A 17,589-nucleotide genomic window follows, 5' to 3' on the forward strand; every position below is an offset into this window, starting at 1 on the left:
CATCCCTACTTGGGAGAACAGTTGAGGGCCACATTTAGGACTCTGTCATCAGAACTGCAGGAGTCTCTGCATACAGGTAGGGATAGAGAAATCATACAAACCCCATAGGTAAGGATAGAGAAGTTGTCTTCCTAAGCTGAGCTTGACTTGGTGAAATCTCTTCATTCCAGAAGAATTAGAGAGGAAAGGGGCACAATGATAGCCCTACTTTGGAGATAATACTTGGGATTGCATATGGCTGCCAGTGGGCTATGGAAACCAATAAGTTAAAAAAAAATCTGAAAACATCACTAGTTGCTGCAGCACTGAAGAGTGTAACCAGGTACTATGGTTTGGATGTGGTTTTTCCCCTAAATATTCATATGTTGGAAGCCTGGCCTTCAGTGTGAAGATGTTACTCCTACCTCTTAAGATCCTTAAGAGGTAGAATCTCGTAGAAGGTTTTTAAGTCGATTTGGAGCTTGCCCTTGAAAGGGTGTAAAGTATTCCTCTTAGGACCTTAGTTTTTGCAAGAGAGCCCTCACTAGAGTTGAACCAATGCCAACCCTCTGCCCTTGAATCTCAAAAGTTGTTAGTTAAAGAAACCTCCATCCTTTATAAAGTTGGTCTGACTTGGATATTTTGTTACAGTAATGCAAAGCTGGCTAATAAACCAGGGTTCTTGTGGATGCCTCAGGTTGCTGATGACAACCTGAAGACAAGTTCAAGAAGGTGAACATACAAGATCTAACTCAGGAGAATTGGTTTCAGGGAAGACAGAAAGGCAGCTCTAAAGTGAGTTGGCAACTCCCAATTCTGGTTCCATGCTGGTTGTTTGTGAGAATGAATCAGGTAGGAGTATGCTGGGGGCTGAAGACTGAGGAACAAAGAGAAACAGAGCCTCATAGGTGGCTCATGAATAAAATGGGTCTGAGGGCAAGATCACCAAGAGGGAGTTGTGCTCAGTGTCTTCGTGCCATCATGGTGGAGGAGGTCTTCAGACTGCCCAGAGCAGGGAGACAGCAGGAGGGTCCAACCCCCAGGCTCAGAGCCATATGGCATCAGATCTCACTGTGGAGGAGCAGTGGCCATGGACTGTACTGACCATAGTCTAGCAGAGTGAAGACAATGAAAATAGACCATCTGTGGCAGCCCAAAGATTACCTATAAAAGTTGCACCACTTCCCACATCCTCCTGACATCCATACCAGTGGGGAAGGGCTAGAAACCAGCTAGACTTAGAGGAAAAGAGGAATCAGTAAGAATTTTCCCTCACTAAGGTAGGACTAAATCCCTTCCATTGGAACTCAAGGGCCAAAGCTAAGGCTGGAGTGAAGAACTGGAATCTGTACACCCTGATCCACCTTTTTAGCTCCTAGACTTCATTTCCTATGCTTTGGACTTTAAAGATAATTGTCTTATTCTGTATTTTAATTGTTTGCATCTGTTAGCTTCATTCATCCTTTCAAGATTTTAGATTTTAAAAAGGTAGAGACTTGCTCTGGGATATTCTTGTATTCTCCAAACTTGAGGAACATTTGGTAAACTGAATTTGTCTGAATGTGGCATCCTGAGATCTAAGAAAACGGCACATCAATGACAGAACTAGTCTGGATCTTTTTTCTTACTAGTTTGTTTTTATGCTATTGGAAAATACATGCTCATTAAGTCATTTGAGAATGTAATGTGATAGAAAGATCACCACCCTAATCCAGTTTGAGGATTGGCTCAGTGGTAGAGCACCTATCTAGCATGTACAAGGCCCTCTGTTTGATCCCCAGCACAGAAAAACAAACAAACAAATGAACAAAACAGAAAGTTTTCCAATCAAAAGATTTCTTTCCAAAGATCAAAACCATGTTCCACTTCGCAGTATCTCAAGGGGGCAGTATGTGAGACACAGGGCTGGCTTAGAGGAAGGCCTAACAATCTCCATGCTTATTCTCCCAATGACAGCATCTACCCAATTTCTTTGGGCAAATCCACTGGTCAGTATTACAGATCTCCCACATCTGACTAGGCTTAATTCTCTACAACTCATTTATAATATTAGCCTGAACCACCTCGAGTCTTGTATCTTCTTCTGGTTTCTGTCTAGGACCTGTGCTATTGTGGTTCTCAGGCAAACAAAGTGGGCTTGAGGGAGCTGACCCTTGCTCACCTTTACCACAGTTCCCTTTCCATGCAACACAACCCTCTCTCTCATCATTCTGTCTTTGGATAAGAGACCTTCTGTGCCACTGTCTTCCTGGACTCTCTCCAAGTCTTTTGGATCCTTCTAGAAGTTGGGTAACCAGACTTGCAAGCAGTGTCTCAGGATCAGACAAGTCATGGCTTGAAAGTAAGGGTCAGAGAGTCCTATGTTGTGTCTGGGCTGAACCACAGCTCTGCAGGAGACAATCCATTGTTCCTTTTTGAAAGGGAAGCCCTGAGGTACTTAAAGAATCCTAAAAGACAACTAAAAAATCTGTTCAAAGAGCTGGAAAATCAGAGTGTTAAGGGGTTGAATTGTGTCCCTCAGAATTTGTATGTTGAAGCTCGGCAGAGTAGCACATGCCTGTAGTGTCAGTTACTTGGGAAGCTGAGGCAGGAGGATCTCCTAAACCCATGAGCTGGAAGCCAGCCTGGGTAACAGAGGGAGACATTGTCTTGAACAAAACAAAACATGTGCCTTCTCAGCACATGGATGTAGCAGCAACCTTATTTGGAAATAGCCTTTGCAGATGCAATTCAGATGTAAACTGAGGTCATATTGGAGTAGGTGGGCCTATCACCCAACATGATCCGTGTTCTCATAAGAAGAGGAGAGCCCACAGAGACAGATACATATACATGTAAAGACTCAGACATAGCCATGGGGGCAGAGGGTAGCTGCAAACCAAGAAATGCAATAATTGTGGCAACAACCAGAAGCTAGGAGAGAAGGCATGGCCACCTGTCTGCACTTTCATTTTGAACTTCTGGCTTTCTGGACTGTTGAGAGAATACATTTCTGTTGTTTAAGTCATCAGTTTATTATAGCAGTTGTAGCAAATTAACACACAGGGTGAATACAATGCATCCTATAAATAGCGGAGGCCTCGGAGGCCCGAAGTAAAGAATAGAAGGATAAGGTAGTAAAATTCATGACTAGGATTGTCCTGCATCACAGGTTCTAAGAGACTAAACTGCAAGGATCCTTCATACAGTGCCAAGATCTACCTTAAACAACTTTTTTTTTTTTTTTTTTTTTTTTATTGTAGTAGCTCATTCTTTTCCCAAATAAAGTTAGTTCAATTACAAATTGACATTACAGGGCTTTCTAAGGGGTGATTATTTCCTACCTCCAACTTCAGAGTCTAAATGTTGGTAAGGCTCAGCATCATGTCCCTACCTCAACCCAAGGCCCTTTAAAGGAAAATGTCAGTTTCATAGTAAAATGACCCAGCTCTGTTCAGCAGAAATAAATCGCAGAGTTAATAGTTAATCTAAGGCTTATCTACTGGCAGCTGTATATCAAGAACAGGACCACTTAGGAAAATAAAATGATTCTCAGTCCTGCTTTCCAAAGGTTCTATCAAGAGAAACCTTATCTCAGTTTTTCATAGGACTAGTCAATAAGTTCCAATCTGGTGTTCATGGTGAAAATTTGAGGGGGAACCCTCAAATCACTTCATCCTAACTGAAACAACATATAAGCTTAAGAAGCCATCTGTCCCCTTAAGTTCAAGCCTCATTTGCTTACTCCCCACCCCCACTCACTGATGGAAAGAGCATTGCTGGTGGGACAAGCTGCTGGTTTCCAAATCCTAGGGCACTCTGTCGCCCTTCGTGAAATGGAAAGTAACAAAGCCATATTGGTTTGTAAATAATCAATGGTAATAAAACTTTGTTCAACAGTGGTGTATCAAAGCATCACGGTATTTGCCAACTTTCAAAAACAATCAAAACATCAGAATGCTGGAGTTGCAAGGGATTCTGAGGGTCGGTCATCTAGCCTTCATGTACTCCTTTCCAATAGTTGGGACCCCAGAGTGTTGGAAACCCAGGCTAAATACGTACCGCACAAATGAAGCAGGTGTCATGCCAGGTATGCCCCAGGGCTTCGATAAACTTGTCACCAGCTTCCACAGGGAAATCACAGCCATGACACTTGGTGCTGAACAGGTTGATATAGTCTAAAATGAAAGGCAGAGTGAGGACCAGGCACCAGGCAGGCAGGAAGGAGCAATCTGGACACATCTCCTAAAGGAGAGAAAAACTCCCACATCAGTGGGCTGTGGGGAGTGGGTGAAACCTAAGTGATAACTTGTCATCTTACATAAAATAGTTACATGATGGATTTCTTTTTCCAACAATTTGTACTGATGTTGTGTAGCTTTAGGCTTAGTCACTATTTTGTGCTGATTTGATCTGCAAACACTTTTGGGAGTTATCATTAACTTTTTGCTGGGTGAGTGTCTCTTCTGCCTCTATCACCCTTAATAGCCAAAACAGATCAATCCCCATACTGGGAAGAACGAATCCACATTTCCCAACAGCTATTTATTTTGGAAGAATGAAGTTAAGATTTTTAAGAGTTATAGAATGTTCTTTACTTGACCATCCTTCCATCATTGGGCATTGTGTTCACAACATATCTTTACTACTACAAAAATATTTGACCCAGGTGCAGTGGCGCATGCCTATAATTCAAGTGGCTTGGGATGCCGAGACAGGAGGATTGCAAATTCAAGGCCAGACTCAGCAGCTTGGTAGCAAGGCTCCAAGCAACTTAGTGAGATCCTGTCTCAAAAAAAAAAAAAAAAAAAAAAAAAAAAAAAAGAAGCAAAAAGGGCTGGGGATGCAGCTCAGTGGTAGAGTGGTAGAGTACTCCTGGGTTCAATCCCCAGTACAGAAAAAAAAAAAATGAGCTATATTATTGAAGGGAAACATGCTCTCCTTTGCACACCCCTCAATAAATGAGATAATACTACTAAATATTATTTGCATAATGCTTTGTACCTTATTTGACATTTTCACATAGATGTTATGTGATTTAATGCATTCCCCAAAGTTCATGTGTTGGAAACTTAATCCCCAATGCAATAGCTTTGGGAGGTGGGGCCACGTAGGAGGTGTTTAGGTCATAAGGGTTCTGCTTTCATGAATGGATTAATGTCATTATCGAAGGAGTAGGTTCATTATGGCAGGGGTGGGTTTCTTATAGAAGTGAGTCTCTGGGCCAGGCACAGTGGTACATGCCTGTAATCTCAGTGACTTGAAAGGCTAAGGCAGGAGGATCTCAAGTTGGAGGCCAGTTTCAGTGATTTAGCAAGACCCTCAGCAACCTAGAAAGCCCTTGTCTCAAAAAAAAAAAAAAAAAAAAAAAGACGGGATGTCACCCAGTGGTAAAGCATCCCTGGGTTCAATCCCCAGTACAAAAAAAAGTGAGGCAGAGATTGAACTGTTACTGTGTTAGTTTTGTTTTGTGGATGAGGTGAAAGCCCCTCAGAGAGATGAAGGGTCCATCTGGAGTCCCATGACTAAGGCACAATCAGGCCCTGTGTGTCTCCCCCACAGCAGTTGTCCTCCCTGGACCACAAGGGCAGCAGTCCTACCACACCAGTTGTAGAATTCTTTATCATTCTTCTAGAAAAGCTCAGTTCCCTTTCTGGAGACTTCAACTCCTCTACCACCCAGAAGTATTACTTGTCTCTGAACAGCCCTGCCACAGATGGCTTTTTCTTGCAGTGATTTTTCTGTTCATCTCCTTGTGGACAGTATGTCTGTCCATTATCTTAGACCATGAGCTGAGAGGCACTGCGTCACAGGGGTTACAAACCTGGAGTTTGAAGAGAGCAAATCCCAGCTCTATTAAGGAATTATTTAAGATTGGGACGAGTCACCTACTCAAGACCTCAACTTTCTCATCTATATATGAAAATAATTACAGTACCAAACTCATAGGGTTTTTGAATGGATTAAATAAAATAATGTATGTGAGGTATTTGGCATAAACATTAAAAATGCTGGCTTTTATCTTGGAAATCTTCAAAAACAGTGAAAGGAGGGAAGAGAACCATAGTTATTTGAGTGTCCACTGTATTTCTTATTTACTTCTCATGGCCATTTTGTGAAGAGGTAATGTTCCTGTTTTAAGGATGAGGAAACAAGTGGAAGGATTCCATCATACCAGTTGTAACAAGCAGCACCAGGCCTGGTGGACTCCAAAGTTCAACCTCCTTCCATGACTTTATTCTGTCTCCAACTCCTTATCTAATTACCATTGAGCTTTGATACATTTTACTTATCTCTTGCATATTTTTCCAACCTCTGACTTCTCCTTTTGTGCTTAATTACACTTTATCATGCAAATGCTCTTGTATAACCCAATTCATCAGTCTTGTCTCTGACAGAATACTTAATCTCTTCAATAGTCAGAAATTTATCACCTCACCAGAGCTAAGCAAACATGGTTCTACTCCCTTTAGAAAGTTGCCGCAGGTTTAGGCTTTACTCTATGCCCAATAGGAGCTTATTAGTGTGGGGTGTTGGCTAATCCATCTCCACTTGAGCCAAGTCCTGTACCTGCCTTCTGACATCTTTCTCATTACTCCCAGTCAGTCTTCAGGTACTCTGGTCTGTCTGTTACACTACTGTGTCTCTGCATTAAACACAACCCAGGTTTGGAAACCCTCCCCATGTTCACTACTGAATCTCTGTAATCTTTTGGGTTAAGTCTTCATACTGGGAAGTTCTCATGTCCCATCTCCATCAAGAGAGATTAGATGACATTCCTGAGGACTTCCCTTCTTTATCCTTTCATCCATCTACCCTTCAATCATTGATCCTTCCTTCCTTCCTTCCTTCCTTCCTTCCTTCCTTCCTTCCTTCCTTCCTTCCTTCCTTCCTTCCTTCCTTCCTTCCTTCCTTCCTTCCTTCCTTCCTTCCTTCCTTCCTTCCTTCCTTCCTTCCTTCCTTCCTTCCTTCCTTCCTTCCCTCCTTCCTTCTCTCCATCCATTCATCCATCCAGAGAACTACCTATCTTTCTTGAATGTCCATGTACATGGCAGCATATCCCATAATGTTCCATTTGCTTGAGGTTTTTGAGGGCAGGGAACTGCCACGCTTGACTATGCACAGTAGCTTTAATGGGGACTGGCTCAAAGTACAAGTTTAATACACATTTGACGATAAATGATGAACAGAAAACAAAAACATGGTTCAAGCAAATGTACTAAATAGTGACTCCCTCTCCTACAGGTTTTTCACAGATTAAGCTTTTAAAACAGTTTGAACCTATTTTCAAAATACCTAGAATTACCCACTGACTGATTTTTTTTTTTTAAATTTTAAACTTGATTTTGTAATGATGTGGAGAATGGCCACTTTGTTTGAAAATTTGGTAGCACATATCTGATACTAATACATTTTTATTGATATTTTTCCTCATTTATTCTATAAAATGAGGTTGTCATTGGTTCTGAATTAAATTTGTACATGCATGGGTCTTTCTACCCAGGAGATAATCTAGGTCCTCATTTACTCTTCTAAGACTTCATAATTTTCTTTGACTAATTATTTTATGTCCCAAGTTGAATTATTACCTTTGCATTTAATGGATCTTTTTTTTTTTTTTTTTTTTTTTTTTGCGGTGCTGGGGATCAAACCCAGGGCCTTGTGCTTGCAAGGCAAGCACTCTACCGACTGAGCCATCTCCCCAGCCCTTAATGGATCTTATTTCTATTATAAAAGGATTTCCATCCATTACACTACAGATGCTCTGTGTTTAAAAATGGCTTAGTGCTTTTCTCTAGCAATGGTCCTCAAACATTAGAATCACAAAGAGGATTTGGTAAAACACAGATCACTAAGCTGTACATCCTGAGTTTCTGATTCACAGGTCTGGAGTAGGGGTCAAAGATTTCCATTTCTAGCAAGTTCTCAGGCAATATTGAAGCCACTGGTCTTAGGACCACACTTTAAGAAACAGCTCTGATTCCAAACCTAACTAAATTTTAGAATAATAATAATGGGCAAGATTTTGCTTATGTAGGTCTGGAATTTATCTTTTCTTTAGTGTTGTGGTTTTTTTTTTTTTTTTTTTTGTGGTGCTAGGGATTGAACCCAGGGCTTTGTGCTTTTAAGGTAAGCACTCTACCAATTGAGCTATATCCCCAGCCCTTTTTTCTGGCTTTCAAAGCTCCCTAGATGATTATGAAGCTTTGCCAGACTTGCAACCGCTCAGGTACAGGTTCATATGTGAGAGGGTTGACTTTCAAACTTGTCTTACTTATATTTTAGATTTAAAAAATTCAGTTAATCTTTGCAGTCCAGCAGAAGTCTTTCTGAGTCTAGACCCTGACATTCTGGCTCAATCAGCAAATTTGACAGTTTGGTACTGTGTTTTCTTACAAGTTGTTGACAAAAAAAAAAAAAAAAAGATGACAAGAGGGTTGGGGTTGTAGTGATATAGAGTACTTGTCTAGTATGTGAGAGGCCCAATTCTGAGGCAGTTTAACCAACCAGGCTTGGCTTTATCTAACTGTTGGATCACCTAGTTCTCCTTTCTTTACCTTGTTCCTAAGAATATCAATCATTCATTGTATTCAAAAAGCATACTCATTTTCTTGTGCTTTTTCTAAAATAAAAATTAGTCTCATTGCCTTGCCTTCAACATTTGCTTATTGCTTAAATTAAGTAGATCTTCTTTTCTTTTCTTTTCTTTTCTTTTCTTTTTTTGGTGGTGGAGATTGAACTTAAGGCCTCAAGCATTCTAAGAGCTCTACCACTGAGCTACATCCCCAACCTAGGAAGTGGATTTTAAATTGTGTTCCACAGAGAGCTATGGGTCTCCGAGCCATTTCAAGGGCCACTCATGTTGCCCACTTACTGTGGGTCAGTGCTTTGCTAAGAGTTTTGCAGGCATCATCTCAGTCAACCCTATAGCAGCCTCTGAAGCAGGCAGTCTGGATAAGGAAACACTCAGAAAAGGTAAGCCCTTTGTTCATGTTCACACCAAGCCTGAAGAGCCCACGTGCATCTCTCAGGGCACCTAGACCTGAAGGGAATCTGCTTCCTAGCTGTCTTTCCTTAATACTAGACCATCGCATTGCTGGACTGTTTACTCAAAACATCATTTTTGAAAATCTATTTTTGGGAGGTTGCTGTAGAGAGCGCCAGCAGGGATAGTAGAAATCTATCATTCTTTCATTGTCTCAGACATAAATTGTGGCTTATCACAAATTATCCAAAGTACATTGCTGTTAGTTGATGAATAGTATCAATTTGCATAGACATAACAGCACTTTCATTAATTACCAATCAACACCATATAAGAGGGGTAATGACTAGTGTTACCGGCGCCCTTTAACAGATATGGAAATTGAGACACAGAGTGACTTAGTAAGTTGGTTTAAAGTCATTCAATTAACTTCAGAGCAGAAAAGAGAATTCACCAGCATTATAACCCAAGAAGTGTTTTTGTTTGTTTGTTTTATAATTTACTGTCACAGGGAAAAGTTTTATTTTGTTTTGCTTTTTCCCTGGAGTAACTGGAATGACTTCCCATTTCTGATTTGAAAGTAAACTAATTTACCATGTTTCTCTTTTTGCCACTGCAGTTCTGTTATTCTTCATAATCAGTGTGCTTGCCTTCTCCTTTTCTGATAATCTAGTGCTATTGTCTTAACTTTCATGTCCACATTCCCCCACCCCAAGCTCCTCCCTAAAGAAGCAGGAATGAAAGAATGAGGGAGTGAATGGCCAGCTAGCTAGGACTCTCAAGTATCTTAAAGAGTGCGGTGTCTCCTCAACCTAAAATAATTCGCTACACATTTCAAGACACCATATGGAACCTATCGGGGTACAAAAAAATTCTCTAATTCAGACAACGAACTTACAGGAACCTGACAGAATATCAAAGTCTGATAAACACGGTATGCACAGAGGAAGGGGACACTCCCATATTCCACACTTTACACTCTCTGGTTTCATCCTCATCACAGCTCTGTAAGTCAGGGATTTACAGATGAGGACAGTGAAGCTCAAACTGCTTTAGTAACTCACTCAGGGTTCAAAGCCAGTCTGAGACAGAATCAGGAATAGGACCTGAGATGAAGTCCAGACGTAGGCTTTTTCAGGCTAGACCTGGGTCTCCAAGTCAAAACAACCTGAAAGGTTTCCCAAGTGGTTATGAGGCCAACTTGTGACTCATACATTTGAAGCAGGGAAGAGAGCAGACGCTGAATGTGTAAAATAAGCTATAGACTCTGCCTCCCTTTCCTTGAAGGCTGCAATCAAACGAACAGAGGAAATAGTTCAATTAACTTTCTTTGTATAATATTAGCACGATTTTGACATTAAGAACAAAACCAAAAACAAGAGCTGGGGATGTAGCTCACTGGTAGATGACTTGTCTAGGCCCTGGGTTTGATTCCCAGCGCAGCAAAAACTAAAAATACCAAAAACCTTTCTAAAAAACTAAAAGCATCTGGATGGCCAGATATGAAGGGATACAGGCAGGAGTTAGTGCCCCGCTCAGCTCCTGCCTGCCTGCATTGCTCTGCATTTGCTTTATTTTTTATTTTATTTATTTTATTTATTTTAAATTTTTTTATTTTTTTCTGCATTTGCTTTACATCCCAGTTTCCTACCTTTCTCACAGTAGGGCTCTCCATCTTCCATATGGAAGAGGCTGTTCCCAAAAGGCTTCTTGCAGGCTGCACAGACAAAGCAGGTGGTGTGCCACGTCTGTCTCAGGGCATGCATCACTTCCTAGGAGGGAAAAGTATGAACTCAGGATGGAAAGTTCCGGGGGAGAAAGGAATCAGGCTTAATTTTCTCACCAGGTCCCAGCCACTGACTGAGCAGTCACTAGGGAACAGGGCAGGTTAGCCCAAGAAGCAAACCTTGGATACACCAAGAGTAGAGGAGGGAGTTCCCAGCGTCCAGTGCTTGCTGGTTCTACGCACTGTTATATAAGCTGTGATGCCTAATCTTCCCATAAACCTGGGAGGGAGGTCCTGCTTATTACTGCCACTTTACCAAAGGGCATCGAGGGTCAAGGCCACATGCAGATGAGTAGGCAAGGCCAGGCTGAGAAGCAACAACTTGCTTGGCAAAAGTTCCACCATCACTTCAAGCTGTGTTGCACAGACATATAATCATCTCTTGTTCCAAATTCATTTGCTCCCTGGTTCACTGGTGGCAAACCAACTCCCTTAGAGGACAGAAATGGAGTTATTTTCTCTCTGTTATCAGCAATTTCTTGGCTTCCTAATGGGACCTCATAATATTAGGGGAGGGAGAGGAGGTTGATCAGGGCTGAGGAAAAGACAAGGGTCAGAGGAGAAGGATATTGTCCACTTACCCCCATGATTTTGTTGTTGCATTTGGCACAGAGCGGGGCAAAGAACTGCTCATAGCACCGCTCACAGTAAACATTGTTCTGCTCCTCCACAAAGCACACATCTGCCAAGGAGGTCTTGCAGTAGGCACAGTTGAACTCTTCTGGGTGCCAGGAACGGCCCATGGCTACCAGAAAAGGACCCCTGGGGAGGCAGAGAACAGCACCTAATAGGAACCCCCAAAACTTGGAACGAGTATCTTAAGAATCCCAACAATCTTCATACATTTACCCAGTAACTCCCACTTTTGTGGCTGTTCTAAATGAAATAATATAAAATTCAGAGAAAGCTCCATGCAGAAAGGTGTCCATTGTCCCATCACTTACAATAAAGAGAACCTACCATAGGGAACTGGGTAAGGACATGACAGAATTCAGCTGAACACAGATAGTTATAAGAAGAATAGTGATGCTACTGCTGATAGATGTGATCTATTAAATACTCTGTGCCAGACACTATACAAGAATAATTTTGCATTTATTAACTTATTTAATCTTTTTTTTTTTTTAAAGTTTTTAGTTGTAGATGGACATAATACCTTTATTTATTTCAATGGGGTGCTGAGGATCGGACCCAGTGCCTCATATGTACCAGGGGAGTGCTCCACCACTGAGCCACAATCCCAGTCCCTTATTTAATCTTTAATCTTGTGAAGTAGTAACTATTATGATGCCTATTTTGGGGAAGGAAACTGAGGCACAGAGAGATTTAAGTAATTAAAAACGGTAGGGCCAGGAAGTAGTAGACCCAGGACACAAACGTGATAGTCTAGTTCCACATTAGTAGTCAGAACACTGGGACTATAAGGAAATTTTTTATGTTCTAATTTTTACTTTTCCATATTTTCTAATTATTCTCTAAGAAGTATGTGTTACTTTATTTTTAAATAAGAAGGCTGAGTTTATGATTTAACGGTAGAACCCTTGCCTGCATGCATGAGGCCCTGGGTTCAATCCCCAGCACAAACCCACACACACGCACACGCACACACACACATACACACACTCTATACACACACACACACTATACACAAACCCATAAAATAGCATATTTTTCATATATGTAAGCTCACATCACAAACATACAAATATACCGTTCAAATAAACACCACCTGTGACCTCAGGCTTCTAGGCCTGAAGTGACTTGTTTTCATTTCAGTCAAGTGCCCACTGATTCCCTGAGCAACACAGGCCTGTCTGTGGCAAGACCCAGAAACAACCCCAAAGAAAAGCTAGGTCAAAACCAGCACTGTCAGCCAGCTTGCAACATGCCCAATAAACCTACTGACAACAAGACTGGCGATTCCCAGGACCCGGCCTTAGCCCAAGGGGAAGCTCCTGGCACCAGGCACCAGGCACCAAGTTGGGAGCTTCACCCACTTACCTCATGGAATCCTCCCAACTCCCCGGGGTTGTGGGTGTCACACAAGTATGGAAGCTGCAGCTCAGAGAGTTAGACCAGTTGGTGGGCCAGAGGGTTGGAAGGCTGCCCTGCAGTGTGGCTAGCTTTAGTCTGTTCTAACCCTGTCCTCCCATCCCCCTCACTGCGCGGCTCAGATTGTGGAAAGCACCTATGAGCCCACCCTTCCAGCCCCCCAGTGGACCATACCGGATGACGTTGTTGCAGTGGCCGCAGAGTGGAGTCCGGCTGCTGGCTGGGAAGCGCTCAGCTCTCTGCACGGTACCCCTGGCAAGGGGGGTCATCTGGGGACCTGTCGGAGTGTAGGCTGGGGCACCCCGGGGCAGGGTCTGCTTGCTGATGGAGGTGGTGCTCTTGCCAGGGGCAAACTTCTGAGAGAAGCTGTCATCTGTCACCCAGGGGGGACGGCTGGCAGATTCTGCTGGGCCCCCACTGTAGGCCGCCGAGGGTGTGGGGTTATAGTTTGGGGCAGGTGAGGGGGTATAGGCTGGAGCAGGGGAGGGGGAATAAGTGGGAGCAGGTGAGGGGGTGTAGGCAGGGGCAGGTGAGGGGGTGTAGGTTGGCGCAGGTGAAGGGGTGTAGGGCGTTGGACTGTAATTGGCCCCTGGGGATGGGCTGTAGGTAGATGCAGGCACTGCAAGCCAAAAAAAAAAAAAAAAAAAAAAAAAACAACCAAAGAAAAATCTGTCAGGTGTTTCTTTCCCTGCTTCTCCCCACACCCCCAGCCAGAGAACTGCAAAAGGTGACTTTAATGTTAGAACAATACAATTCTGATTTTTATGGAAAACACATTCCTGAACTTCTTGATGCCCCAGATTTTAATTCTCAGCAAAGGAGCCCAGGGAAATAAAGAGTGAGCAAATGCAGCAAAGCCCTGGGGAGCTTGGACAGGGCTGGGAAAAGGATATAACTATAAATATTTGCAGCTGTGCAGGGTGGGGCTCACCAGGGCTTGGCTGTCTGAGCCCTGCTGAAGGTAGGGAGTCGGGGTAGGGGGTGCCTGGGCCAGGAAAAGGGTGGGAGTGGGTCAGTTCAGCTTGGACTGGGGGATGCTTTAAGTTGAAACCAGTGATTTGACTCCAGCATGTGTTTCAACCAGCATGCATTTGGTGTACCTGGATTGAGTCCAGCCTTCCCAGCAAAGCAGATGACCCAGCAGCTGGGTTTTCAAGTTCGGGTTTCAGGTTTAGCTACAAAATCACTTTCTTTGAAAAACAGCCTGGCTTGATTTGGATTGGGGGAAATTCCATCTTGGTTTGATGGGGGTCTTGGAGGAGTCACTGAGAGCCAACCTGGGCAGATGTTTTGGTGTGATGCAGCTGAGGTCTAGCTGCTCACTTGGTCCTGGCTTCCCCATATCACTTTGGTGCAAACTGAGAGTGTTGGAGTGACACCCTAATGGTTACCAAGGAAATTTGAGAATGGAGAAGAGAATGGGCTGTCCCACTTCCAGAACTCTCTCCTGACACTCACTGAGAGCAAAAACACTGCAGGGTACTGCAGCTGCTTACCCAAAGCTCTCTCACCTTGGGCTCTCAAACCCCAACTTTCCACTGCCTTTTGCTGTGGGACCAGCCAGGGTAGACCTAGCCGTGTCCTGTGCATATGGTCCAGCTGGCCACTTCTTCCAGCAAGGGAGGTTCCCAAAATCTCACTTTTGCCCAGTCTGTTCCTCTGGAAAGCAGCTTCATGCCCCCAACCCCAGGAAACACGTCAGGGCAACCTCCCTCTACATCCCTAAGCTGAACCTGAATTGGGATGGACTGTGCTTAGGATAGAAGCACCCACTGGGCCCCAGTTGGGCTTGAGACCCTGTTCCTACCTCTGGTCTGTCTTTTCCAGCTGGTGCTCTGGGGCTATCTTGGGTGACCTGTGGTTTGTTGCTTTAACTCTGCACCTTCTATTCCCAGATGACTGGCCCTTCAGAGTTAGGAAAACCTGGAACATGCAAACACTATCCTTGCTGGGGGTGGGTAAGGACCATGCCTGTGAATATGGAGTATGAAGGAATAAAAACTCTTTACAGCCCTGCCTGGGAGTGATGTGGGCTTCCAATGGTAGAAGCTTCTCCATACAGAATCTTCCTTTCACTTACTAAAGGGCTGGATTAGGCACATAGCACATCATGTGAGTCAATCCTCACATTATCCCCTTTTACACTTAAAGTCAGTAGGGCTCAGGCAGAGTGAGTGGCAGCATGTGACTTTAAAATCTTCCTTTCTATGCCTTAAGCTGCCTCTGTAAAGAACACAAGTCCAATTTCCAGAAAATCTTAGTGTGCCATGTTATTGTGGAATCATTCCCAATATAGAGAAGACCCCATTGTCTGGCATGTAGCACAGTATGAAGAATCCTGGCTTGAGTGGTGGTGTCGCTCAGTGGTAGAGCTCTTGCCAGTCATGAGTGATCCCCAGCACCACCAAAAGGGAAAAGAAAAGAAAAAAAAAAAAAAAAAAAGGGCCTGGCTTCATGTCCCAGCTCTACTATTTCCTGACAGTGCATCTTTGTGCAAATTCTTCAACTTCCCTGGGTCTTCTCAGTTTCCTCATCTAAAACAGTAATAATTGCCAGGCGCAGTGGTCCACACCTGTAATCTCAGCAGCTCTGGAGGCTGAGACAGGGGGATCTTCAGTTCAAAGCCAGCCTCAGCAAAAGAGAGGTGCTAAGCAACTCAGTGAGATATTGTCTCTAAATAAAATACAAAATAGGGCTGGGGCTGGGGCTCAGTAGTTGAGTGCCCTCAGCTCAATCCCCAGTACGCGCCCCCACAAAAACCCCAGTAATAATAGCTGGATGCAGTGGTGTATGACTATAATCCCAGCTACCTGAGAGGCTGAGAAGGAGGATCACAAGTTCAGGCCAACCTGGGCAACTTAGTGAGACCATTTCTTAAAATAATAATTGGAGATGTAGCTCAGTGGTAGAGTGCCCCTGGTTCAATCCCCATTCCACCAAAAAAAAAAAAAAAAAAAAGGTAATAGATTTTAGTACTTCACAGGGTTATTATGAAGTTTAAGAGAATATAAGAAACATAAAGTGCCCAGTCAGGTCCCTGGCAGTATGTGTATATGTTACTAAACATGAGGATGGTAAGGTGGACGTCCCTGGGTGCTAGGGTTGGGAGGTATTGCCAGCTCATCTCATTTCATGGACTGGTGGTCACCTGCAAAGTCCAGCCCAGGTAGACTATAGAATGGGGGAGGGGAGGGAGATGTGGCACTCTGAAGTCACATAACCTGGAAATTAGCTTATTCACTGGTGGTGGAATGTATGTTACCCCTGCCTGCCTCACAGGGTGTGGTAGTAACCTATGATAGTGACATAGTACATTTTTTTAAAAAATATTTTTAAGATGTTGATAGACCTTTATTTTATTCATTTATTTATATGTGATACTGAGAATTGAACCCAGTGCCTCACATATCCTAGGTAAGTGCTCTACCACTGAGCTTACAACCCCATGCATTTTGTAAAGCCCAAATTCAAGGTATTGGCCCCTTCCCCAATAACCTTGCATAGCTCCCTAGTGCCTGGAGCAGAGGGTCTCCCTTGCTAGGGGTGAGGGTGACTTGAAAAATAAAACCAGGGAAGGATAGTGGAGAGAGATGATCTGGCCCTGTTTTATATAATGGGATTCTGTGTGAAATCTCTCTCTCTCTCTCTCTCTCTCTCTTTTGGATGAAGTGCTGCTCTCTGCTAAAAAGGATTATGAACAAAAGCCCTAATCCTGTGCTGTCCAACCCATAGCCCTTTGTGGACTCTGAGCCTCTGAAATGGTGTTATTCCAAATTGAGAAGTGCCAGTAAGTGTAAAATTTTGAGACTTGGTAAGAGAATAAAGAGATACTTTATAAAGTATCCCATTAATAATCATTTTATATTTAATATGTGCTGAAATTTTGTTCTGTTTTGTTTTTTAGCCAGGGTCTTGGTATAGGCAACAGCCCAGCGTGGCCTAGAATTCCTGGGCTCAAATGATCCTCCTGCCTTAGCCTCCAGAATAGCTTGACTACAGGCAAGCACCACCAATGTGCCCAACTCAGATATTCTGAATGTATTGAGAAATAAAACATATTTAAAGTAATTTCACCTGCTTTCTTTTACTTTTTATAACTCATTGCAGTACTGTCTTTCATACTCAAGGGCACTAGTTTTACATTGACTAATGTGATTTGAACATTCAAAGCACTTAGCTCCCAAGGATACTGTCTAGAATTTGTGTTTGTGTGTGTAGGGGTAGGGTACTGGGGCTTGAACCGAGAATTCAAGCATACTAGGCAAGGGCTCCACCATTGAGCTATATCCTCTGGCCTGCTTTCTTTTTCTTAAAAGAAAATACATATGCTTACCCCCAAATTTCTTCCTCTTATATGGTGCTGTCCTAATCAAAATACTGGCTACCAAATACTGATGGCGTCCACATGCCAGGCCCTTTGTGTGTGTTATTTCATGTAATACCTCATGCAATGCAACGAGGCAGATATATATTAGAATGGCCATTTTACAGATGAGGAATTGAGGCTTGGAGAGCTTAAGTAACGACCTAGAGGTCATCCAACTAGCCAGCTGCCCAGCTGAAACTGGAGCTCAGGCAGCCCTACCCCGCGGTAGATCCCTGCTTAACCACCCCCTAGAAGGCAAAACATGCTTTTGCACACCCTTTCCAAGTAAGACCGGCCCTTCCTTTAGCAATTCTAACCCTATTCCCTGTGCCTGGCGGAGACATTCACTTCCTCCCACGGGAAAGCTTTCCAGAGCCCCCGAACTTCCCACCGCTCAACCTCCTTTCTAAGGCCCTACAACACAGAAGTGTCGTAGAGGCA

At 43.3% G+C, this 17,589-nt stretch overlaps 1 protein-coding gene across 7 annotated transcripts in view; it reads right to left on the bottom strand.

Moving 5' to 3' along the window:
- The window catches only part of LDB3 (LIM domain binding 3), a 62,436-nt gene that overhangs the window by 4,548 nt on the left and 40,299 nt on the right, over window positions 1-17,589 (bottom strand). For all 7 annotated transcript variants that reach the window (XM_079138224.1, XM_079138221.1, XM_079138223.1 and 4 more), the window contains 4 exons: window positions 12,957-13,401; window positions 11,312-11,492; window positions 10,596-10,716; window positions 4,021-4,136 (listed from right to left, as the gene is read on the bottom strand). In XM_079138224.1, the coding sequence (XP_078994350.1) occupies window positions 4,021-4,136; window positions 10,596-10,716; window positions 11,312-11,492; window positions 12,957-13,401 (863 nt within the window). The remainder of the gene's footprint in view (window positions 1-4,020; window positions 4,137-10,595; window positions 10,717-11,311; window positions 11,493-12,956; window positions 13,402-17,589) is intronic.

Source organism: Sciurus vulgaris, assembly GCF_902686455.1.
Source record: "Sciurus vulgaris genome assembly, chromosome: 4".
Taxonomy (NCBI): Eukaryota; Metazoa; Chordata; class Mammalia; order Rodentia; family Sciuridae; genus Sciurus; species Sciurus vulgaris.